We start from the raw sequence: 27,610 nt of genomic DNA, 5'->3' as shown, positions 1-27,610 counted from the left end.
TTGTGTGTATGAGTGTGTTGTGTGTATGTGTGTGTAGGTTGTTGTGTGTATGAAGTTGTGTTGTGTGTATGAAGTGTGTTGTGTGTATGAAGTGTGTTGTGTGTATGAAGTGTGTTGTGTGTATGAAGTGTGTTGTGTGTATGAAGTGTGTTGTGTGTGTATGAAGTGTGTTGTGTGTATGAAGTGTGTTGTGTGTATGAAGTGTGTTGTGTGTATGAAGTGTGTTGTGTGGTATGAAGTGTGTTGTGTGTATGAAGTGTGTTGTGTGTATGAAGTGTGTTGTGTATGAAGTGTGTATGAAGTGTGTTGTGTGTGTTGTGTGTATGAAGAGTGTTGTGTGTATGAAGTGTGTTGTGTGTATGAAGTGTATTGTGTGTGTTGTGTGTATGAAGTGTGTTGTGTGTATGAAGTGTGTTGTGTGTATGAAGTGTGTTGTGTGTATGAAGTGTGTTGTGTGTATGAAGTGTGTTGTGTGTATGAAGTGTGTTGTGTGTATGAAGTGTGTTGTGTGTATGAAGTGTGTTGTGTTGTGTGTATGAAGTGTGTTGTGTGTATGAAGTGTGTTGTGTGTATGAAGTGTGTTGTGTGTATGAAGTGTGTTGTGTGTATGAAGTTTGTTTTGTGTATGAAGTGTGTTGTGTTGTGTGTATGAAGTGTGTTGTGTGTATGAAGTGTGTTGTGTGTATGAAGTGTGTTGTGTGTATGAAGTGTGTGAAGTGTGTTGTGTGTGTTGTGTGTATGAAGTGTGTTGTGGGTATGAAGTGTGTTGTGTGTATGAAGTGTGTTGTGTGTATGAAGTGTGTTGTGTGTATGAAGTGTGTTGTGTGTATGAAGTGTGTTGTGTGTATGAAGTGTGTTGTGTGTATGAAGTGTGTTGTGTGTATGAAGTGTGTTGTGTGTATGAAGTGTGTTGTGTATATGAAGTGTGTTGTGTGTATAAAGTGTGTTGTGTGGACTGTACGTGGTGTATGTTCGTGTTGTGACACTTTGTAGTAGTGTAACTTTTGCCCTTTTTATAGTGCTATCTAACTGAAGCATGCCGTAACACACCCCACCCTTCACATTATACTGACAACGAGCGAACCAGTCGTCCCACTCTCATTATACTAAACGCTAAGCAGGAGTAGAAACACTTTAATAAACTACGGTATATCTCGGCCAGGGGATATAACCCTCCTCACACGACCGTTAAACTCAAGGCTAAAATGAGGCAGTGTCAAGGGAGATGTTAGGAAAAAATAAAGTTAAGCAGGAGGATGCGAAAAAATATCCCAAATTTAGTCGCCTTTTAATATAAAGCTATAATTATACATTATATCATCGTATCCAAAACAAAGACATCTCATTTCATTTGCGTCATGTTTTTTGATAAAATTAAGTATAGACAAAATGTGGAAATAGTTTGTTCTTTATACAGAAATGAATATACGAGCGATGTGTACAAAGGGAGATAACTCATACTCCAAAGTAACCAAGATAACATTTTCTCCATATATTTCTACATTCATATACAAAAGAGAACTAGAATGTAAATTTGTAATAGATACCCGTGAGCCTATTACTTTAATTAAGTATTCCTTTTCAGTTTGATCTAGTGGTGATGTGCTTGTTCGTGTATTTTTGTGAATTATAAAAAAAAACCAACGCAAATCATTGGAAAAGTTCTATTTTGTTTTAATAATATAACTACATCATTTAAAGGATACTTTTTAACATATATTATTCTGATAATATTAATTAAAAAATTGTCAACATATATAAATCATATATGAAAAAGTATAGATTTGGATTTGTCAAAATCTGAATCGTGTAAAAGTGCCTGTGGAGAAGGCGATTTGATCAAGCATCGTCCCATAATTCATTTTCAAAATAACCGAATCTGAATAAATAATCAAGTGGATAAGTCAATTATCATGACCATTAAATTGTATATGTATGCAGTACAAACCTGTTTGAGGTTGACACAGTCGGCTAAAAACATACATGTGAAACATGAAAAACACATTAAGGTTTTATGGAATATGATAATTTAATTTTCATGTTTACGAAGGCAAGATATGATGGTGTTGTATTACATGTTACAAAGGTTTTAATAATCAAAGTAAATGAAAGTAAAAAAAAATATTGTTGCGTTTGTATTACTATATCAAACATTTGGCGTGGGCGATAGTGCAACATCTTTTTTTCTCGTTGAACTATCAAAACTTAGTAAAAGTCAGGTTTTTATTAATATTTACAATCACATATGATATCTTTTAAACATATGTTTTTTCAATGATTGATTGTAAATAAAATGTCCAAGACATTTGTTTTTATTCTCTTTTGGAAATATTGTTCACATAATTGTAATCGTCTTAAATTAATAGTTTCTGATTCAGAATTACATTTATGACAAACCTAATTACATAAAAAATATATAAATTTAAAACATTTTTAAAAAGGCTCAATATAAAAAGTAGTTAGATATATTTTTATAAAACCTAAATTATGCTAATAAAATAGCAAGAACACTTACTTTTATTATATTCAATTACAATGATATTGAACAATATATTAGACACACTGACAGAGGGTGACTTGTTCGAGGCAGTATGTCGTGGTATTATCTCATGAACACAATAAAATTGTACCCCACAACTATTCCATGTTTAAGATTAATATCTATGACAATAGGATTAATTAAAACAAAATCTTTCAACATGCACGTGTAAGGTCATGTCACGTTAATAGACATTAATATAACAAGATGTCGATTCATACCAACAAATGTAATTCAGCGAACATGTACACAGATTGAACAACCTTAACGGACACACTATTCATTAACAATACATTAGTATGACCATGGTAATTTTAAAACAAGTATGTCACCGTAACGTCACCGGGCACACAACTACACATGTAGTCTCATACAACAAAGTTTAATCTGATAACACATGGAAAGATTTTCTTATTCAATATGTGATGACCTTTTTTGAACCAATGACGTATCTGAAATCGTTATCTCCTATTTCCGTAATTAAAGAGATTCTTGTTTTTACTAAAATTACAAACAACATGCAATGGGGACGTTAAATGTTTCCTGATGCACTAAGTGTGATGATGACAGTAAACAGAACTAAGAAACAGGCACCTACAACCATTAGTATTAATTTCATTTTTTTATTTCTCCACCACTGCTTTCTTCTCATCAGTACAGAAGTCCTTTGGAACATCTCGGTCTATAAAACAAAATAGAGTTAATATTAGTATTAATGGCCCATTTGTGAGCACTCAATTAAAACCGGGATTCATGGGGACGTTTATATAACACTGTTTGGTATAATAGTTTATGTTTTAGTATTCATTTTAATACAACAAGGTTTAAGTGATTCTAGTCGTCAATAGCAAGGGAAAGTATGGTTACTTGTTCTGGGTTAGCTGCAATATTGCAGCTTCAAAGACTTTTAGACAGAAAATGTTGTCGTCTTTAGAGCTACAATTGGTGCCTATTAGTGATAATGGAGCAAAGTAATGATTATGCAAACCATCATAAAACGTTTGTATGCATTTTATCTTGCTTGTTTGATATCACTTACCTAGTAGTCAATAAAACTGAACCGTATAAAATATCAAAATCACAGCGAGACACATTATTTTTTCACATATAAATATGATGGTATTTTTAAGGAAAATTATACAACAAGTCTACGCTTATGAATTTGACGTCTTCTGAGTGGTAAAGTAAATATCAAGAATGGTCGTTATGTTTCTTTTGGACACAAATAATATATCAATGCATGTATACGCTTAAAATAATTGGAAATCTACAGCAAATTATATATACGTATATTCGTTCTAGTTGTGGATAAAAAAAGGAAATCAATATTATATATCAGCTTTTCAATCACTAAGGCCTCAGATAACAGATATTGCCATCATTTGGATTATCAAATAAATATCATTTACTTATTTCGCTAATTGTTCCATTGGATGATTCATCACTGTGAACTGTTTACTCAGAAGGAAAGTAATAACCTTTTAACCTATTAGACTTGAGCTTTAATCATAATGCTTGTCACATTTTACCACTAAGTGTATAACCACGTCATCCTGTTGCTATGCTTTTAAACATTATTCCAGGAAATCAAGCGTATCCGCGACAAATAGTAGATATCTGATTTTCTTTCATACCTACACGTGTAATACTGGCTGGTCTAGGGCAATACACTCATGTCGCCTGAGGCTGTATTGCATGGCTACCCATGCAATAAAGCCTCGTGACGTCACGGCGTCAACAAAATCTCTATTTCCTCGGTAAAATTTTTACATTTTTTTCACAAAATTGACTGGTTTTACTATAAAAGATGCAAGCAACGGAATTTGTGTTGAAAATATCACGTAATTTTTCATGTATGGAAATTGACTTCCAGTCGTGGATTTCTTCGAATTTATTTCAAAATGACGGGATATTATCGTTGTAAAATTGCAGTAAAACGTTGTGGTATGAAAGAAAAATACTCTTTCATAAGTGGATATGAAGGATAGGGATATACTACCCTCGGGATCACAAAATGTTGCAAAACCCTCGGCAAGCCTCGGGTTTTACTACATTTTGTGACCCTCGGGTAGAATATCCCTATCCTTCATATCCACATATGAAAGAGTCTTATAATCTAGCCCCGAGCTGGCAAAGTATATTTAGGCATCGGATATATTTCTCTGTGTTCATGCGTGGATGATTTGTCTGTCCAAACCCTATATGTGTGCTCGGATGAAGGTAACATAATATATATTGTATATACAAGTATCTGGGTATGCAGCATTATACCACTTTTTCCCTATGAATTCAGTTGGTCTGTACGTCGGTTACGATATACATCACAACGTATTGACTGACTATCGAATAAGTGACGTATTGTATTGATATCTCAGGGAATGAAGAAAGTGTATTGATACATGTATGAATCCACTAGTGTTTTACCACCAAAGTAAGGACAGTACTTATATGTAGCTTAACAGTACAGTAAAACAAAACTGTACCCAATGTGATGATGTCTGACCACATGAACTGCTTTTACACCAGTTAAGTGTGTATTGTGTCTCCCAGAACACTCAGTTTAATACCTGTACCATAGACGACTTATCGACATCGTGTGAAAAATATCAGTTGGCTCCTGGTACTACAAGATTGAATTCGAATTCTTTATATTTATATATTTACTTTAAATATTATCATGTTTAACAAAATCCGATCTGTCTAGTACATCTCTTTATGTACCTCAGTCCAACCCATCATCAAGGGATACACAACAAACGTGATGCTAGCATCTGCCCAGTCACGTTTAGCAATGACTGGTGAAGTGTATTTAGCCCTCTTCATTTGTTTTCCTCACATTCTCGTGTTTAACCTTACATTTTCTCACTTGTTATCTTAGATTTTCCCGGATATCACTATGGTATCTTGGTACTATTGAATGGTACAACACAAGTTATCAATACTTACGGTAGCATTTTGAAATGACCAGGAAATACTTACGGATGCGTTTAAACTCTCAGCCTTCTCACAGAGGTCGTCGAGTTTCCCTTCCCTGTCTCTAATCTTAACGACATTGTCCATCATAATATCTGTTATTTCTTGAGCCTCCTCCCGTAATTCGTCCAGGCTCTTTGAGCGCTGGGCCGGACGCAGAGGCTCCATTTCCTCTGGTAAGTGTTTGATATTTGGGGTACTAGCACTGTGTACATCACTTAGGTCAAACATATACAAATCGTCTTTAGAATAGCCATTCTCTTTCTTCTTTTTATCTTTCTTTTCCTTTTTGTGCTTTTTCTTTTTCTCTTTTTTGTCCTTCTTCTCATCTTTTTCTTCAAGGTCTTTCATTTCCTCATTTTCCATCTTGTCTTTCTTGTGTTTCTTTTTCATCTAATATATAAAAAACATATTCGTCATAAAATTAATACTATATTTACTCATCGTGACGTTGGGAAAATGTGGTTTGGTTTGTTTAATCAGTTTAACGTCCTATTAAACGACAGGGTCATTTAAGGAGGTGCCAAGTTTGTTGGTGGAGGAAAGCTGGAGTACCCGGAGAAAAACCACCGATCAGCACATACTTACGGGTGCGTTTATACTTTCATCCTATTCACAGAGGTCGTTGAGTTTCTCTTGCAATAAAATGTATGTTCAATGAGTTTATCAGAAAAAGTCTCAAGATCAATAATTACAGAAACATCTTAGGTAAAATCAAATTATTTTTTGTTAAAGTTAAGTATTACAAAACACCCTTGGTGATTTCAGTGCAGTTGACCGATTATAAAAAAAAAGTGTGAAAAGAACAAAATAAGATTTATTGGGGTTTATCTGAAACATTAAAAACAATTCATCAAACGCAACTCATTTATAATAATTACTCTCAAAACATTACCCTAGATGTGTGGACCACCAGTCTTCTGACTTATTTTGTCTTTCTATTATTATATGATGCTGCTGGGATGAAGTGGTAGATCCAGTGAGCTTATTTACTATAACTGTGTAGAGATTATGACAGAGAGAAGGTTAACACTTATTTACTGTGACTGTGTAGAGATTATGACAGAGAGAAGGTTAACACTTATTTACTATAACTTTGTAGAGATTATGACAGAGAGAAGGTTAACACTTATTTACTTTAACTGTGTAGAGATTATGACAGAGAGAAGGTTAACACTTATTTACTATAACTTTGTAGAGATTATGACAGAGAGAAGGTTAACACTTATTTACTTTAACTGTGTAGAGATTATGACAGAGAGAAGGTTAACACTTATTTACTGTAACTGTGTAGAGATTATGACAGACAGAAGGTTAACACTTATTTACTATAACTGTGTAGAGATTATGACAGAGAGAAGGTTAACACTTATTTACTTTAACTGTGTAGAGATTATGACAGAGAGAAGGTTAACACTTATTTACTGTAACTGTGTAGAGATTATGACAGACAGAAGGTTAACACTTATTTACTATAACTGTGTAGAGATTATGACAGAGAGAAGGTTAACACTTATTTACTTTAACTGTCTAGAGATTATGACAGAGAGAAGGTTAACACTTATTTACTGTAACTGTGTAGAGATTATGACAGACAGAAGGTTAACACTTATTTACTGTAACTGTGTGGAGATTATGACAGACAGAAGGTTAACACTTATTTACTGTAACTGTGTGGAGATTATGACAGACAGAAGATTAACACTTATTTACTTTAACTGTGTAGAGATTATAACAGAGAGAAGGTTAACACTTATTTACTGTGACTGTGTAGAGATTATGACAGAGAGAGAAGGTTAACACACTTATTTACTATAACTTTGTCGAGATTATGACAGAGAGAAAGGTTAACACTTATTTACTTTAACTGTGTAGAGATTATGACAGAGAGAAGGTTAACACTTATTTACTGTAACTATGTAGAGATTATGACAGACAGAAGGTTAACACTTATTTACTATAACTGTGTAGAGATTATGACAGAGAGAAGGTTAACACTTATTTACTTTAACTTAACTGTGTAGAGATTATGACAGAGAGAAGGTTAACACTTATTTACTTTAACTGTGTAGAGATTATGACAGAGAGAAGGTTAACACTTATTTACTGTAACTGTGTAGAGATTATGACAGAGAGAAGGTTAACACTTATTTACTGTAACTGTGTAGAGATTATGACAGACAGAAGGTTAACACTTATTTACTGTAACTGTGTGGAGATTATGACAGACAGGAGGTTAACACTTATTTACTATAACTGTGTAGAGATTATGACAGAGAGAAGGTTAACACTTATTTACTTTAACTGTGTAGAGATTATGACAGAGAGAAGGTTAACACTTATTTACTGTAACTGTGTGGAGATTATGACAGACAGAAGGTTAACACTTATTTACTGTAACTGTGTGGAGATTATGACAGACAGAAGGTTAACACTTATTTACTATAACTGTGTAGAGATTATGACAGACAGAAGGTTAACACTTATTTACTGTAACTGTGTGGAGATTAAGACAGACAGAAGGTTAACACTTATTTACTTTAACTGTGTGGAGATTATGACAGAGAGAAGGTTAACACTTATTTACTGTAACTGTGTAGAGATTATGACAGAGAGAAGGTTAACACTTATTTACTGTAACTGTGTAGAGATTATGACAGAGAGAAGGTTAACACTTATTTACTGTAACTGTGTAGAGATTATGACAGACAGAAGGTTAACACTTATTTACTTATACAAGCCATTCATCATGATATTTCAGGCTATTTGTCTAGACACTGCAAGCTATGCAATGCACATAGCATCAGTTATTCAGTGATCGACTTATGCTGTTTATATCTTAGACTTAAAAGTCTTACATTAAGGATGGAGTCACAGATTAAATGAATCGTGACGGTTTTACATCAGTACATTTCCCTATTTCAGATTCTGTTGACCTAATGTTAGATAAATACCCGTGATCACCGCTCACGATCACGGCTTCTATTGATACAATGTATGTTTAACACACAGGGGTACATGTACATATCCCGCTGTATATCACAACTTCTGATTGTAACAACCTTCTTATACACAGTTAAGATTGAAAATAAACATCGAAACCGTGACTCAATTGTAATAAAACAATAAAAACTAAATATACAACAGAATTGTATTGACTATTTGCGATTCTGATAAATAACACGGATTCTATTGGCGATTCGGATATTTTCCAGCTCAGTGAAGTATAAAAATAAACATTGAATCCATGATGAGATCTGACAAACAGTCAAACTTACGATTATAAAAAGATTAATAAGCTTTGCGGTTCTGGTATCCCCCAATCCTATTGTGAAAATTAAACATTTGACATGTAGACGATGACAGGACCCGTCAGATATTATATGTTAAAACTGAGTCCCAACATTACCCTGTGTATCTTAGTGGCAGGTGAACGATTATCCTCCTTCTGTACCGTAGCTTGTGATACAGAGGGGCAATACAATCTACTTAGCTTAGCATGATAGGTTAACAGGTCGATTTACTGACCTAGTTACCAAGGTTTGTTATCTAAATAGCATTGTTATAGTACCTCAAACAACAGCGTAAATTATGGAAAATGTTTCCTTCAAGAAAATGAAATATAGTCATTGAATGTTTGGATCTTCCATTTACCTAAGAATCTATTGATGATTCACACTATCTTTATATCAAAATAGTTCATTAAAGTTATAATTAAGTGTCGTATTTTTCATCCTCACGGATTTCTGGCAGTATTGTTAAAAATCGCTGTAGTTGCATCTACAGTGCACTGAAATAAGTACATACTGTCATCCCAAAAAGCCAAATTATGGTCTACGATTTCACTTCACTATGCATTTTAATATGCATAGCTTCTTTTACAAGATATTCTATTTCATCAGATATATGAAATGGGACGAAAATAACATAAATAGTGGGAACATCAACAACATAGATAAGTTTGCAAACTGATGACTCATCAGTTGAATATCACAAAGTAAATTGTTATCAATCGTCAAATATACCGTTCTTATACTATAGAAATAGCAAGTCAAACAGCTTAGAAATCATATATTTAACTGTAACACTCGTGCCCCGGAGTCAATAACACTCGGTGAACTAACATACGTATTCAGAAATTCATGCCTGTGTGTCTTACTTATATTACATCGAGATATGTCACTAAATGTCACTCAATGTCACTCTTTCCTTGGAAAACGTAGTTCGTTCTTAGATAGTACTGTTTATACTTATGATAATGCTTTGGAAATGCATCATCCCTATCACGTCTGTGCTTTGGGAAATCTGTTGTGTTAATTGGCTGACTTATTACAGTTTAATTTCTGTCTCGTCCCTGCTATACTCTACATACAAATGTATAACTTACGGTTCAGTGAACACAGTGAACAAGTCTGCCTGAACTACTTCAACGTTTACAACTTGCCTTGATATTACGTCACAATCAATGTTGATCCTCAGCAAAAATGTCCACAGTCAGAAGCTTGCTTTATCGTCTTGCGTCCCAATATAACACTCACGAACAGTTGATTCCTTTTACATTTTCTTCCGGTTTCAGTTCCTTTTAACTGTCTAACATAGGTGTGTGGTGACCTTTGACCCGCACTGTTTGTTAGTGGGAGTAAATGTAGCATGACGAGAATTGCATGGACAGTGATCATGATGGTTTGGGATTTTTGGTGGGAAACCACCTAATGGCTTTTATATATGAGACAGGCGGAGAAGACAGAAATCCACATTATATACATGATAAACATTAAAAACATACCTGTAAGATGAGCATCTGGATAATGTGGTTATATAACAGCGGATGGCGAGAGTAATAGGATATGACACAATGCACTATAACTAGATTGTTTGCGTTACTTCACTTAGATGGTGATCATTGGAATTTGTAAATGTTTGGTTGCCAAAAATAACACGTTATGATTGAGCAACTGACACAATCTAAACCATAGATATTTGCTCCAATTCTTCTTCGCGCCGAGACAAGTTTGTCATTGGACTATGATTTTTATATCCAGAATATTCTGAGAAAACGTAATAGGACTAGGTCAACATGCTTTATTTATTTTCCGTTCGTTCATCTTGTTTACCGAGCTCAAGCTTTGTTCTTTCCTTATCAATAAAGCTTTTATAAACAATAAAGATACAAAATATTACTAATTGTGAAGGTTATAGTGATATTTGTACATGTAACTGATTATCAATATGTATGAAGATAATCCATCCGTTTTTGACATTGCCATTACACCATAATTATTTTTGTTTTTTTGTCATTTAATCGGTATATCTTATCATTTTACAAAAGGAGAAAAACATATTTTAAAAATAAGTAACCTTCAAATGTAAACAGATGAAATTATTATTCAGTGATTCAAACGCATATTTGATCATTGTTGAGCTAAGTTTTCTAAATAGTGATTGGTACATGTTTGTCTATTATGTATTACTGTATATATCATGTATTACTGTATATATTATGTATAACTGTATCTATTACCTATAATGTATTACTGTATCTATTATCTATTATGTATAAATACTTTATCTATTATGTCTTACTGTATCTATTATGTATCACTGTATCTATTATTATGTATTACTGTATCTATTATCTTTTATGTATTACTTTATCTATTATCTATTATGTATTACTGTATCTATTATGTATTATGTATTATGTCTTATTGTATCTATTATGTATTACTTTATCTATTATGTATTAATTTATCTATTATGTATAACTGTATCTATTATGTATTACTGTATCTATTATGTATTATGTATTATGTCTTATTGTATCTATTATGTATTACTTTATCTATTGTGTCTTACTTTATCTATTATGTATTACTTTATCTATTATGTATTACTTTATGTATTATGTATTACTTTATCTATTATGTATAACTGTATCTATTATGTATAACTGTATCTATTATGTATAACTGTATCTATAATGTCTTACTGTATCTATTATGTATAACTGTATTTAGTATGTCTTACTGTATCTTTTATGTATTACTGTATTACAATATATGTTTATATCATTCTACTTTCGTGTAAATTACACTTTTCAAATAAAAATTTCATCCCTCATTCTTGTCATGAAAGGTGTTGAACAAAGACAAAGAATAAGATTAGTGGACCATGAACTAATTTCCTTGTTCTCCAGTACAAAAAGTGGCTAACGATCCGTTTATTTAGTATATAAAGGGAGCGTACTCGTACGATAATTGCATGTAACGAAAATGAAACTAGCAACAATTTCTTCTTAATTCAAATAAATGTATAGTAATCAATGTACATACGATGAGTCGGCATGCTAAACTTAGAGTGGTAATACCCAAGTATTGGCCAATAGGTGCACGCCAGATAGATACATTGTATGGTTAATGGGTGGAAATTACCAGTGACACTAGTAATCTTGTTATATAATCCTATGGTACAGGGCTCCCCGAGTAACATGTCAAGTTAACATTACTTCTAAAACTAGGACCATTTTGGAAGTTGATCATCACTGACATCACATCAAAATGACAATATTGTCCTTGCGTCCGTCCGAAATCCGTTACAGTCAGGACAGCATTGCCTATTACTTTGGCTATGGGCGATATAGTGGAACTTCAATCGGTCAGACAGTTGACGAACTTTTACAAAACAAATGTCAAGTTGGCGATATCCCCACAATTACTGTGAGTTTACGTAACAATGTGTGGTATACGGCTGACAACAGGAGACTCTGGGTGTTTAGAACGTGTGAGGAACTTGGTATCATTGACCGTGTTCCGGCGACGGAGGGCTATATTAACCCTTCCAAGTTCACAACATATAACAGCGGTGTTTCCATACGTATCCGAGGAAACCCTGGGGGATGGGCATGGACACGGAGGTCTCGTAAAACACTCGATATCAGAGACCCTGAACCGCCAACACCTGCTGTGGTCAATGTTCCTGTAGCTACGACATATCAAATCGAATCACGTTACAAATCGTTGAAAGTTGAGTTACATCCTAAACTTTCCGACCCGTCAGACAAATTGCCAGATGTTGGCAACAAATGTGATAATTCCAATATGCCAGATTCCCAGAAAAACCAGAGTTCTGATGAATCCGATTCGAGTCAGGACTCTTCGTCAGCGGATAACGAAGACAGTCCAGTCAAAGCTCGAGACAATCCGGTATTTATTGATGACGATGAAATGGACCAACCATATATCTCTCGGACCGAGGATATTTCCCCAGATGAAGAACGTTTCCAATGTAGCCAGGATGAAGATTTAGATACCACACATATTGTGGATATGTCAACATTAGACGAATTTAGTAACTTCTCTGGAAGACAGCCTGCTACGGCGGCGGATGTCCTTACTGACAATACATCTAGATCTGTGGTTGACTATAGCCAATCAACGAGTAACAAACCAGGAGATTGTGTTGACGTCGAGAAGGGGAACCAGCTGAAAGAAGCTTGTGTAACACAGGGTACCGTGTCTACTCTTCTATCAAAGTGTTGGTGCAGGATCGTATTGTTAACTGTAGTAGTGGTCTTAGCTGTTGTTGTTGTTTTGTTACCGATAATTCTGTCGAATTAATGATGAAATGAAGTTGTAATTATGTACATTTTATTGATGTACCGTCAAACATTATGTTTACATTTATTGATATGATTTCATCTAAATCGTAACTCAGTTATGTTGAAATATGGTTTTCGCACAATTTGTTTTTATTTTCACGGGAGATTTCATATTTATAGAGCTATAACACAAACACTTAACAGTTTGTTTACTTTTTAACTAGAGAGACAAGCAAACAACATTAACGTCATGTTGTAGCGAATAAATCGTAAAGCTAATTGATTATTTGGATACGATGAATGTTTATGTAATGAATATAATGAATGACCTCCTGTATAGTATCTAGAATGGACAAATATACTACCACTTTAATAACAGTACAGTACAGTGTACAATATTGCTCATACGAATTTGAATTGTACAAAAAGTTAAATGTACCCTTTTTTGTAGGGCAGTGAACATGCTGACTCTTTTACTAGCGCAAGATTGTCAGCATTTTCACTGTGTGGCGTAATTCTTATGAATCCCCACAATAGGGATATTTTGTAATGTTTTGTGTTTATTTTTTATTGTTCTCTGTTTGGAATGAGATCATGTATTGTAACAACGTTTATTGGAATGGTCATTTTAAAAGTCTCCAGTTACATGTTGGTTGAATATCGAGTCCTAATCATTATGCTATGACTATTCCATTTTCTAGGTCATCATTGGATGACTTTGTTTTTATATTTAACATGGTTTAGTTTTAATAAACCCTCATTTTATATAAGATATTATCGTCATTGTAAGATGGCCATTTTTAATTGACAAAGGTGCTGTTGCAAAATTCCCCCACGATCCGATTTTATTTTTTTCTTAATTTTTGCTTATGAAAAACGCTTAATTCTTCATGTTAACAACCAGAAGTTTTACAAAGTGTAAAAAAAATCGGGTTGTAGGCAGTTTCTATGGGTTTTTTTAACATTAGCTTGAACACCACTGTGTTGAGTTTTATGTGGAGCATGCGATAATGTAGAAAACTAATATTACTATGGGTCATATAGATATGATTCCTCTAACATTCCAGTCTATTTCAACAGTGAAGTAAAGTATTTATTACAGTGTATCCTATATAAAAAATGTTTTGGGTTTATTATTACTGTCATTTACTTGCTCAAAGCTAAATCCATTTTTGAACACTTTAATTTTCCATTCATATATGTTTTTATTATCATACAGTATTTATTGATTTCCTTCATTTATGAGCAGTGTAGTTAAAATTAATTGATTAGCATAAACAAGTGGTATAAAAATAGACCGTAAATGCTTATTTAAAAAGCTCTCTGTGATCGATTTGTTAATCGTTGTTTATGAATTTATGTTTAAATAAAAAGTGTGCCTAATTTTTTTCTTGATATTTTTGTTTTTCTTTTATATAATGTCAGAAAACCAGTATTTATCTTTTATATATTGCCAGAAAACCAGTATTTATCTTTTATATTATTGTCAGAAAACCAGTATTTATCTTTTATATATTGTCAGAAAACCAGTATTCATCTTTTTTCTATAAAAAGAAATGTCTGTAGGACATAAATGTTCCAGCTCGCCCCAACACGTGAACGAGGGACACGACGGCACGGACTTGGCCAACAATATATACAATGTACCTTTCTCGGTTACCGTTTTCAAGGAATTGAACGGCCATTTTGAGAATACTTGGATACGACTCTAGAAAGCATAAAAGGCATAGAATTTCGGTTCTTTTACAACTGTTAGTAGTACTCGAACACAAATACGAAACAAATCTCCGTACGCAGTATCATAAATGAGTGTTGATTTAATATGAAATATTATAAGACGCCAACATTTACTGCAAAAATCCAATGGAGGCAGCCATTTTGTCACGGTTTTCTCGAAATCGTAACGTCAGATCACCTGTATAGGCTTAGCCTGTTGTTTGGTCCTTTTTCATAATTTTATGAAATAAATTTTGTTGAAATTGAGATAATATTTCCTGGCGACACTTTATAGGCCGGGACCTAGAGGGGTCCACGTGCACCCCCCCCCCCCTCCCCACGTCATCAAGATGGCCGCCATCTCGGATTTCACTAAAGACTGAAAAATAGTTGGCAAAAATGTTTACCAACAGCAAACTATTATTTCTAATCAGTTATTTGACCTCTTATCAATCAGTAAAAATAACACCAACAAAAAAACAAACAAGGTTAACATTGTATAAGCTCCGGTTATGACATCATCAAGACGGCCGCTATCTCGAATTTCACGGAACGGAAAAGTTAAAACTAGTCATAGACATTTTTCAACCGAAGTAGACAAATGAGATATCAAAATTACCACGATCGAACAACAAATACATATAAGTACCAAATAATCCTATATAAATAGTGATGTGTACGCAGGAAATGAAAAAATAAGATTATAAGCTCAAAAATGGTAATATTTTAGCAATTTTTTCATATTTGGCTTGACGCAGCTATAATTGTTTCCCAACAAAAAAAAATTATTCGTAATCAGTTATTTGACCTCTTATCAATTAGTTAAAACAACAACAACAACAAAAGTATATAAAAATGCAAAAGAGAATTATTGTTACACCATCATTTGGTTTACAAAACATCACCGGGTGCGTATACAGGGTATATGATTGCTGTTTTTTCCAAACCGCTGACACTACAGTTTCCGGATGTCTTAGAATTTCCTGAAGATAACAATGGCAATTGACGATTCATATCTTAACACATTTGAATTTGAAGTTGGCTTAATATCTAAGTGGGACTTGACAATTTCCTAACATAATCCATTTTCATGTTTGAAAATTTGTAGACTAGTAGCGTCTAAAAATGAATTTTTACAGCACAACGCCAACTAATAGGGTATCAAATTAAAACTGAAGAAATCATTTGTTTCCGTTAATACCACGACAGTTTCCGAAATTTGTTTCTTTTAGAAATAGCGCATCCACTGTTAACTTTATTTTTCTGTGTATAACGTAAGGAAATGTCAGATGGTTACTGCAGTATCACATATTTCTTTCAATAGATCTTAATGATAATTTAGCATTATCGTTGTGCGTGCTTTCTCGCCAGAGTGTTAATGAGCTGATGAGCTGATGTGACATTACATTACCGGTTTACCATCGTGGTTCTAACTTGTCAACCGTCCATGGCCAGAGGTAACATCAAGAACATCGGGTTCGCGGATGTGGGAGCTCATCCTGTTTTCAACATAGTGATTCACATATCGTATATGATGTTCCATACTTCTCTGGTAGGATGGAAAATGGAAAAGACACCAGAGCCACATCCTGCGAAGGGTTGCGTTGCTTCTCCTTAATTCGTGTGAAGCACAATTCCTCATTCTTGTGAACCCTCATTGACCATAGATGGCATAGGTGAATTCTTTGAGGTCATAAATGAGGTCTACAGTGAAGTTCCTCTCTTTGCCAAGTCTGGAGAGCACTGCAGAAAACTTTTTCTGGAGAGTCTTCAATGGTGTATCCACGCATACACCAGAAGCGACACAACCAGTACCTTCAAGGGACTGGGGAAAGTCTGACCAATGAAAAACATTTAACATTTATGACCTCATTAAAGACCTAGAGGATATCACCTGTGCCATCTATAGTCGCACGAGTGTCCACAAGGTTGATGAATGGTGCTTGAATCATTTCACCATTCGAAGAATCTAGATCTGGTGTATTTTCCTGAGAAGTCTGCAAACAGCATATACGATATGTTAGAATCTGAAGGAGATCCCACATCCCTGAAGCTGTTGTTCCTGATATAAACTCTGGCCATGGATGGGTCATGAAAGATGACAGGCTAGAACACCATTGGTAATGTAGTGTCACATCAGCTCATCGACATCGAAGTCGACGCTCTGGCTTTCGACGAATTGGATTCTGATATCTCGATTACTCTGATTCGGACTGCATGTACCGCTACCAGACATGCTGAGTCACGTCAGAGGATATTGCAGTGAGGCGGAAAAACACGCACAATGATAATAGTTATAATTGAGAACCAGTGAAAGAAATATGTGACATTGTGGTAACTATCTGACATTTTGCTTACACTATGCATAGGAAAAATTGAAACTGTGACTTGTCCTACCTAGATATTCTGTCAACTTTACATTCATGTGTCCTACTTATAAATCGCCAATAGTCAAACTTATTAAAGGAACTTATAAAACACCAGGAAACTGTAGTGTCAGCGGTTTGGAGTTAGAAAAATAGCATATACCCAGTATACGCACCGGTGATGTTTTGTAAACTTAATGATTGTATAACAATAATTCTTTTTTGTATCTCTATATATTTATCGTTTTACTGAGTGATTAGAAGTCAAATAACTGTTTACGAATAATAGTTTGCTGTTGGTAAACATTTTTGCTGCGTCAAGCCAAATATGAAAAATTTGGTAAAAAATTACCATTTTTGAGCTTAAAATCCGATTTTTTCATTTCCTACCTAGAAATCACTACATATATTGGATTATATGGTCCTGATATGTATTTGATGTTCTATTGTGGTCATTTTGATCGCCTCGTTTGTCTTCTTCGGTTGAAAAATGTCAATCTTATGACTATTTTTCAATTTTTAGTGAAATTTGAGATGGCAGCCATATTGATGACGTCATAACCGGAAGTTCATCCCAGTTTATACAATGTTACCTCTCGATTTCGTTATCGGTGGGTCATAAGGCTTCAGTAAAACATTGGTTCGTTAAGTTGTGGGGGGTGGGGGTGCACGTGGACCCCACTAGATCCCGGCCTATTATTTTTTCTGTCATGACATCACAATGGATTTCCTGCTCGGCACAACTAATAAATACCCCTTGAGGGTATAATATACTACTGACAGATACAAAAAAAATATTACAAGGGGGTAATCACTGGATATCAGACGGATTATACAATAAATAGCGATAATTGAAAATAATCATATTGAAACGGGGCCTATTCATCTTATTTCTTATTAAATAAGAAAACATGTTACTTATGCATAATCCATATTACCGTCTAACTGAACGAACCGAAATGAAACTAACTACCAATTCCGAATAATTGAATTATTTGATAATATGAATATATGTCGCACTAGCGTGTATCAAATAAGACAAAAAATGTTATTCAACCGTAAACCAATGGCCACTCGCCACATATCAACAATGAGCTCAACCAACCATTTGGGAGTTATAAATAAAACACAATTTACATTGATTTGATATACATACCAACACGAAATCATTTGGATGTGTTATTACTTAATGCTTGGAAGCTATGAGTTTTATGGATAATGAAAAAAACAAGCCATTTTATTTACGTCCTTCAGAAATCCGCTACAGTCAGGACAGTGTTGCTTATTACTTCAGAAACGGCCTACATAATGGCGTTCTGATCGGACAGACATTGGACGACTTAGTACAACACAAGTGTACCATAGATGATATCCCAATAATTACGGTAACGGTACGTGACGGGATGTGGTACACCGGCGATAACAGGCGACTCTGGGTGTTCCGTAAATGTGCTTGGAATCGTCGACAGAGTCCCAGTGAGAGAAGGTTTTGTTCAACTCTATAAATTCTCCACCCGTAACCATGGCGTGTCCATAGATGTCCGTGGTGATCCTGGTGGTCAGGTTTGGACACTGATGGAAAGAACAGATATTACAATCAGTGATAAAACTGCTTGGGAAATTAACAACGACAATTCATCCTTTCAATCCACAGATTGCAATGGATGTGTAGTCGTCACCCTAACTATTTTTGTGGCAGTTATATTAATATATTATTTGGTTAAATAATTTTACATTTAAAAAGCACAAGGTTTCTGGTATCAATTAAGAGAGTTCTGTCATGTAATTATATCCCAGGATATCTTCGTCACATTTCATTGATGTCATCTGGATATGACACTTGTTGGGGCAGCAGCCAATGTTTTGATTATGTGTGTATTGGAAGATATGCCCACAAAGCAAGAAGCAAGGGAGTGTCTGTGCTACAGATCAGTCTAAGTCGAGACACAGATGTGTCATTTGCCACTAAACTGGACCATGTGACAGGATGAAAAGACATAATCATCCGTTTGTTCTCGTGCGTGTCGATTTGATTGTAACATGTCGGTAATAAATGCTGCTGTAGCTCACTACAGAGGCTTCCTCCCATACAAGTGTTTGTATGTTGGTGATAAATGATTTATGTTCGTTCGAGATATTTAAATTAAAATATAAGATAGTATATTCCTTAGCACAAGTCCATCGGAGCGTATACTATTGGGTCCAATGTGTTTGCTATCATTCGGACGGGAAGTTCGTCATTTTAAATGACATGTTATGTAATAGGAAAAAAAGGAACCGAAAGTAAAACAAAACGTTATCAACTCGATGACACTGGTAAAGGTGATCACGAGATTATTGACTTAAATAGGATACGACACCATGCGCTGGTTACATACTGATGGATGATATAAACATATATCAGCGGATTTCTATGATAAAAAAAGTCATGCTGTTTGTGTGACCTCAATTCAAATAAATATATACACACATCGGCAAATCACCAAAACGTATCAGATTTGAGACACAATGTACAGATGTGTACTCCGCGAAAGCGTCGCATACAAAATTGAAGTTTCGTGTGCCATAATGGGGATAATACCAGATAAACCTTTGGTAACTTATGATTTGGTGTATGTACCTAAAGTGGGTGCACATGGTCAAACTTTGTCTTCATTTACATTTCCCAATAATCAGAGTAACTGTAAAGATACTTAAAAAAGGTTTCCATTGAAACATGAAATAACACCAGAAGCTATGATTCTTGTATCGTGTTAAGTCTTTTTACTAACATCTATACCAAAGATACATTATGTGTCCAATCCAATTGTGTAGATACAAATGAAAATATGTTTAAATCATTGTACACGTTTGACCTTGATTATAATCGAACGTATGGATTTTAATGGTATTCAAATATAATGCCAAAAGTATATATATGTAAAAGCAAGCACTGTTCTTGTAAACAGTTGTTAAAATTTATTTACATGAAAAAAAAATCAAAATTAAACATGACTGAAAATTTTCATGTCTAATAAAAGACGCATATATCCATTCGTAATGATTTACCCTGATATAAGCAGATAAGATATGAACTCATCCAATGGCTGATGGACACTTGGTGAATACCCGGAAAAATCTACAAATAAATATTATATAATAGCACAGGTTGTAGTGGAAGGGCAGTTGATGAGCTCTGAAAGGCAAAATGACCATTTTATCTCTTCGGCCGTCCGAAATCTACTTCAGCCAAGACAGCAATGCTAATTATTTCAGGCGAGGGCGACATAATGGCGTTCCGATCGGACAGACATTGGACGACTTAGTACAACACAAGTGTACCATAGATGATATCCCAATAATTACGGTAACGGTACGTGACGGGATGTGGTACACCGGCGATAACAGGCGACTCTGGGTGGTCCGTAAATGTGAGGAGCTTGGAATCGTCGACAGAGTCCCAGTGAGAGAAGGTTTTGTTCAACTCTATAAATTCTCCACCCGTAACCATGGCGTGTCCATAGATGTCCGTGGTGATCCTGGTGGTCAGGTTTGGACACTGATGGAAAGAACAGATATTACAATCAGTGATAAAACTGCTTGGGAAATTAACAACGACAATTCATCCTTTCAATCCACAGATTGCAATGGATGTGTAGTCGTCACCTTAACTATTTTTGTGGCAGTTATATTAATATATTATTTGGTTAAATAATTTTACATTTAAAAAGCACAAGGTTTCTGGTATCAATTAAGAGAGTTCTGTCATGTAATTATATCCCAGGATATCTTCGTCACATTTCATTGATGTCATCTGGATATGACACTTGTTGGGGCTATCCCAATAATTACGGTAACGGTACGTGACGGGATGTGGTACACCGGCGATAACAGGCGACTCTGGGTGTTCCGTAAATGTGAGGAGTTCGGAATCGTCGACAAAGTTCCAATGAGAGAAGGTTTTGTTCAACCCTATAAATTCTCCACCCGTAACCATGGCGTGTCCATAGATGTCCGTGGCGACCCTGGAGAACGAATCTGACAAAAGATGCAGAAAGAGAAGGTAATCAAGCAGACTAACTTGTCCAATTTGGGTCGTGAAAATGTACCTAAATTAAATTTAGAACTTCGAGGTTCAGACCCAGCTGTTGGACATAAAGAAAGACCATCAGTCCAAGATTCGTTGTCTGACATTCACAGTGCCTGTGATATTCCTATGGAACAAGACCCAGTCCAGGACACTTCCGAGAACTCTGATACTTTCACCGACATCCACAGTGCTCGTGACAGTCATGCAGTTCATCCACCCATTCAACCTTCCTCGTGGGACATTGTCAGTGATAGTTCTGACGTGTTAGAACCTTTAGAAAAGGACCACTACCCATATGAAACCAGCTGGAGTCAGAGATCAACTGATGAATATGGTAACACAACAAATGGACAAGTCAACCCTGGATTTACGGAGGAAGAAGCAGAACAACGACATATACTATGGACAAAGAAACTCTCCTCAAGTAATATTATACCTTTATACCTTTAAGGTCTAGTTGGGATAAAACAATGAAACATGACAATGAACCTGTTTGCATAGATATGACTCTACAGGGTTCATCTCTCAATAACCGGCCAGGTTCGACGGCGGACCAAACTATGATGTCCTCTGTGGTGACCACTAGCCCTATAGCAGTGAGTAAATATCGTGATGGTGTTATAGATAGACTGTACCATATAATGGCATGGCTAACATGTAGACTAGAAGGATGTCCTCGATCTTGTATATGTTCTATACTCATTCTATGTGCGATTTGGCTCTGCTGGATTGTTGTTGGACAGATTGAAGTTTGATCACATAGTCAAATAACGCTAAAATAACATTTGTTTGAATTGAATTCATTTTCCATACAATATTAAAAGTGTTATTAGGCATATTCAAAATTGCCATATAATTGATATTCAAAATCTGCATATGTCGTAGTGAATTTGAATACACATACAATTTTATGTCCAAGTTTTGTAAAAGTGTTGTAAATAGTAGATACAATTTTGTTGTAAATAGTATATTTTATGTTCAGGACCGTATTTCAATAAATATTTTAAACAGTACACTTCTGAATAGAGTTATATGTAATAACATCTAAGCTGTAAAGCAATCAATAAGATTAGAGTTAGCAAAACTAGCAGTTGGTATGTATATACAATTAATGCTCAGAAACCGAAGCATCCTAATTTACTCTGTGCTACCAAATGTATTCACTATGTAAAAGTTTGCTTTAGAAATTAAAAACTAAATGTTATTAAATAACATTTAAATAAAAAAAACATAAATGAAGTAATATACTAAAGCCTCCATCTGTCGGTGTGACAGGTCCCCAATCCTGCACTGTTCCACGTTCCCTTTGCTCCAGATGCTGGAACTCCGCCACTCTTGAAACGTTTATCTTTTAAAAACATGTAAATAAAATCTAGATTGGAATGAAATTGTCCTATCTTGAAAATGCCAAGGCCGGACAGGAAAAAATTATCATGTAATTAAAACATCATAAGTATGTGTTGCAATGATTGCAGCGAAGGGCAATACAGATTTAGTACATTATAATACTCTTTAATAGGTGGATATGAAGAAAAGTGTTATACCTGAGGGTAACAAAATGTTATTAAAGCCGGGGTTTTTGTCATCTTAAGGATAAAATATGTCTATCCTTCTTATCCACATATGAAAGAGTCATACGTCGATGCTATTATAAAAGATATCCCGCCATTCTGATTTTGACCGTTATGAGCGCGAATGCATATCAGTTTTCTAAGCATGAAACGCTGTCTGCATTATCTTAAAACGTAAATACTGTTCTCATCCTTTACAATAATACTAGCCTGGTTACTTAATTTAGCATTAACGTTTGAACCATGACGCAGGCGTGTAATACAGCCTTTGGTGACATGAGAAAAACTAGTACTACATCCGTAAGAATGAGAGAAAATTAATATCTTTAAATATACACTGCAGCTTGAGAAAATGCAGGTTCGACTGGTTAGCTATACAAGTAGTTGTTTTAATTCCATTATTTGCATACCTGCATCAGTAACGACTGCAAAGTGAAAGTAAACCACAACCACAAATTTCCATGAAAACAAACATATAATCGATAAAACACATACCTGGCGAACGATATAGCAGTGCGTACCTTATCTAATAGGTAATAGGACAGCATTAGGGAGACGTCTGCTACTTAATGTCTTAAACGTCTACTACTAAAGTCTATGTACATTTGAAACCTTCCAGCAAGTCACTACGGAGATGTTCCTCCGTCCATCTAACATACGGTACAGTCAGGACAGTATAGCGTGTTATTTCAGTTGCGGTAGTCATAATGGCCGCCCTATAGGCGAAACACTTGACGACATTATAAGTGGCCAGTGCACGGAAAATGATGTACCGAGGATGACAGTAACGCGGCGGAATGGGCATTGGTACACTGGTGACAACAGGAGACTCTGGGTGTTCCGTAAAGCCGAGGAGTTGGGGATCATTGACTATGAGATTGAAGTAGTGAAAGGATGGGTGAATCCGAGCAAGTTCACTACCATAAACGATGGTGTTTCCATTAAGGTGCGGGGTAACCCGGGTGGATACGTGTGGAAAAAAATGAGGACGCCAAAGAAAATAACAAAACGTAATCCACCAGCAAAAACACCAGATCCTCAAAGGTCTGTATACACTGGTAATCCACCAGCAAAGACCCCAGATCCTCAAAGGTCTGTATACACTGGTAATCCACCAGCAAAGACCCCAGATCCTCAAAGGTCTGTATACACTGTGCCGAGTGCGGTGCTCCCACCAAAGCGGAGTGTAATATTATCACCCGAAAGGGCCGTTCATATCGACATACCCGAACCGGAGGCCAATGATAGTTCAGCCGGAAGGCGTTCTAAGAACTTTCAGTCACCACCAATACAGTATGATAACTTGAGCTTCACCTTGACCGAGGGGTTGACAAATGGTCACAATGTTCCATCGGAAGTTGAAGCTAACGTACCGAGTATATCGGGACATGCTCTCAGCGTTACGCGAGGCGACGCGACCTCCGATAAAAAGGTCATTGACGAAAATGATATCGTAATAAACATTCAGTCATCTACGGATACCAGGCGGACCAATGCCAATACCGAGCCTGATCATGTGTATAATCACGTGACCACACGGAGCTGCTGTTCGTGTATCAGTTCACACAGGAGAATAACTGTCGGAAGTGTTGTTGGTATACTTCTGGTAATAGCGGTATTCATTCTAACATTCTATTTTACAGCCTGATATGTGCACATATATACAATATAATGTGTTCATCATATAGACATTTTACATTTCAATTACGAATAAAATATTAAAAAAATAAAATTGTTTGTTTGTTTTGTTAATACTGTCAAATACTAACAGAATAGCAAAGCTGTAGTAAAACTAATTTTAAAATATTTACATTTCCGTTTTCTCTTTGCTATATAACCTTATCAACTGCGAAATTGTATACACTTGCGTAAACAAAGTGGTTGCCGCGAAAGAATACACACACCGGAACAATGACTTCTGCAAGTAGTGTGAATGGGCATCCGATTATGCCTATTGTATCTGTATGACAAATCTTCAATATACTGCAAGTTTGAATGTAATGTAAATCTTTAATTATATATCAGCAAAAAAAATATTTAACAAATATTGTATAAATGGAATGAAAAAAGATAATGCTAATGTGGAACTATATTTTGTGTACTCTCTGAATTTCACAATATTTCCCGCCAAATTGAAGCCAGCTGTTCCGGGATTCCATCAATTGACCGGCTGTTCCAACAATCATATAACATTGAAAAAACCTTTTTTTATTTGAATTTTAATGAAATGGTCGGTCAAAATGTCATTTAAAATATCTGTACAAAAATGCAGTTTACACACCAGTAAACAACAAACAATAAAAGTAATTCCTTAAATAAAATCAACAAAACGAGAGAAAATAATAGATTTGCATTGAAATTCAAAGGAAGGTTCGTTTTTATATAAATAAATGAATGAGGGTTAACACGCTCAGCTTGATAGATACTAATTAAGTTCGGGGCACCAGATGTCTATATCTGATAATGTTCACAGTGGATGTGCGTGGTTTACATTTTCAAAAACAAGAAACATTTTAATTGATTATATAAATACACTAGTTTGTCAGAATGAGATGTAAGAGGATAGTGATACTCTACCCGAGGGTCACAAAATGCTTGCCGAGGGGTTTGCAACATTTTGTGATCCAGAGGGTAGAATATCCCTATCCTTCATAACCACGTATGAATGAGTATTTTCTCTCATGTCTAGACGTTTTATATGCAATTTTATAAATATTATTATCCGCCATTTTGAACTAAATAAAAAAAATACGCGCCTGCAGGTCGATTCGCCATACATGTATTGCCCGAGACCAGCCAGTATTACACCTGTAGGTAAGAAAGAAAAAGATAATATTCGCAATATGATAATCATAGATGTATACAATTTTATTTTATTTTTTTTTTATATATATTTAGATTTTTTTTTTTTTTTTTTATTATTTATTTTTTTTTTAATATCATTTTTTTGTTTTTGCCGTATAGCTTCTTATTTCTTCGATCTTCGCTTTCTGTACGTGCCACTCTAAATACCATCTCTCTGTCTACCCCTCCCCTTTATATCTCTCTCTCTCTCTCTCTCTCTCTCTCTTTCTTTCCTTTCTCTTTGTTTTTCTTTTCTGTTGTTTTTCGTCTCACTGTGTGTATATTTGATAGTATAAGGTGTATGTGTATGTATGTGAAGAATGAAAGTGTCCTCGTTTGTCATGTCAAATGTGTTACAAAATTTGAAAAAATAAAAAATTACAAAAAAAAGAAAGAAAAATATTATTGTCTGGTTATAGTGGTATCAGGTGTCCGGATTATTTCTCAATTACCAACAAACTACATTTACACTGGGTACATTGTATGGTATTATGTATTATATAAAAACTTGTATTCTTACTAATAAACATTGCTTCGTATACTTGTAAGTTTTTTATGTGACTAGGGATGTTATATATATCCACGTGATTAATAACCTGTCGATAACTAATATAAATGTAACATTTTAAGCAAAACAATATTTACGATGCACCCGATATTTGCCTCTCTTATTCAAAAGAACAAAACACAACAAAACAGATAATGACATTTCTACACGTCTAGTTCAACGGAATTAGAACTTTAAAGATAAAAGTACTTTGTAACTTTGAAAGAACCTTTTTATCTTATTGATGACATTTATGTATGCGTAGATTAGATATCAACATGATTAAAGGACCCCCCCCCCCCACTCAACCACCAGGAAGTATATTATATTATATTAAATGTCAGGAGCTTGGAATCGTCGAATCGTTGGAGTTCAAGCGAGAGAAGGTTTTGTTTCACCAGAAAAAAATTGAAGGACGATTTTGGCAAACCATGCGTGCCGACGACATGCTTGACACAACATATGTTTGTTTGTTTGATTATTTAACGTCCTATTAACAGCTATGGTCATGTAAGGACGGCCTCCCATGTATGAGGTGTGTTGCGTGTATGTTGTGCGAGGTGCGTGTTTTGGGAGACTGCGGTATATCAATGTTGGGTCTCCTTTAACATTGGTACTGTTGCCCTTTTTATAGTAGGCCATGGGCTAGGAGGGTCCCACATGCACCCCCCCCAAACCTCCGAACCAATATTTTTCTTAACCCTTATGACCCACTGATCACAAATCAAAATGTTAACATTGCATAAGTTGGGATGAACTTCCGGTTATGACGTCATCAAGATGGCCGCCATCTCAAATTTCACTAAAAATGAAAAATAGTCATAACATTGACATTTTTCAACCGAAGCAGACACATGAGGTATCAAAATGACCACAATAGAACACGAAAAACATATCAGGACCAAATAACCAAATATATGTAGTGATTTTTACGCAGGAAGTGAAAAAATAGGAATTTAAGCTCAAAAATGGTAATTTTTTAGTAAATTTTCATATTTTACTTGATTCAGCAAAAATGTTTTCCAACAGCAAACTATTATTTTTAATTGTTTTTTTGTCCACTTATAAATCAGTTTAAACAAAAACAACAACAAAAACCAATGTTAACATTGTATAAGTTCCGGTTATGACGTCATCAAGATGGCCGCCATCTCAAATTTCACTAAAAAATGAAAAAAATTCATAACATTGACATTTTTCAACTGAAGTAGAGAAATGAGCTATCAAAATGACCACAATAGAAAAACAAATACATATCAGGACCAAATCATCCAATATATGTAGCGATTTGTACGTAGGAAATGAAAAAATAAGATTTTAAGCTCAAAAATCAATTATTATTGATCATAATCAGTTATTTGATCTCTTGTCAATCAGTTAAAACAACA

The 27,610-nt window shown here is 34.9% G+C and overlaps 3 protein-coding genes across 4 annotated transcripts; 2 read left to right on the top strand and 1 right to left on the bottom strand.

Moving 5' to 3' along the window:
- Positions 1–1,650: 1,650 nt before the first annotated feature.
- LOC138322649 (vesicle-associated membrane protein 3-like) lies at positions 1,651–10,202 on the bottom strand. Of its 2 annotated transcripts, none has more exons than XM_069266650.1 (3): positions 9,900–10,202; positions 5,519–5,905; positions 1,651–3,221 (listed from the first exon to the last, which is right to left on the bottom strand). In XM_069266650.1, the coding sequence occupies exons 2-3, from the start codon at positions 5,903–5,905 to the stop codon at positions 3,072–3,074; spliced, it is 537 nt and encodes a 178-aa protein (XP_069122751.1). In that variant the 5' UTR covers positions 9,900–10,202; the 3' UTR covers positions 1,651–3,071. The 2 variants fall into 2 exon arrangements, with proteins under 2 accessions (XP_069122751.1, XP_069122750.1); XM_069266649.1 differs by having other exon boundaries at positions 9,957–10,199.
- Positions 10,203–11,929: 1,727 nt separating this feature from the next.
- Positions 11,930–14,574, top strand: LOC138322648 (uncharacterized). The gene has a single exon (XM_069266648.1). It carries the CDS (start codon positions 12,070–12,072, stop codon positions 13,126–13,128), a length of 1,059 nt encoding a protein of 352 aa, XP_069122749.1. The 5' UTR covers positions 11,930–12,069; the 3' UTR covers positions 13,129–14,574.
- An 8,762-nt stretch (positions 14,575–23,336) lies between these two features.
- LOC138324486 (uncharacterized) lies at positions 23,337–24,510 on the top strand. The gene has a single exon (XM_069269550.1). It carries the CDS (start codon positions 23,466–23,468, stop codon positions 24,477–24,479), a length of 1,014 nt encoding a protein of 337 aa, XP_069125651.1. The 5' UTR covers positions 23,337–23,465; the 3' UTR covers positions 24,480–24,510.
- Positions 24,511–27,610: the final 3,100 nt, after the last annotated feature.

Source organism: Argopecten irradians, chromosome 5 (assembly GCF_041381155.1).
Source record: "Argopecten irradians isolate NY chromosome 5, Ai_NY, whole genome shotgun sequence".
Taxonomy (NCBI): domain Eukaryota; kingdom Metazoa; phylum Mollusca; class Bivalvia; order Pectinida; family Pectinidae; genus Argopecten; species Argopecten irradians.
This window is presented reverse-complemented; position numbering and strand designations above follow the sequence as displayed.

What these genes read in the sequence shown, in the direction of transcription:
- LOC138322648 (XM_069266648.1), top strand. Translation starts at nt 12,070, where the DNA reads ATGACAATATTGTCCTTGCGTCCGTCCGAAATCCGTTACAGTCAGGAC.
- LOC138322649 (XM_069266650.1), bottom strand. Translation starts at nt 5,905, where the DNA reads ATGAAAAAGAAACACAAGAAAGACAAGATGGAAAATGAGGAAATGAAA. An exon ending in CTGAGAGTTTAAACGCATCC is followed by an intron (nt 3,222 to 5,518) that starts GTAAGTATTTCC and finishes TTTGTTTTATAG; the next exon opens with ACCGAGATGTTCCAAAGGAC.
- LOC138324486 (XM_069269550.1), top strand. Translation starts at nt 23,466, where the DNA reads ATGTTCCTCCGTCCATCTAACATACGGTACAGTCAGGACAGTATAGCG.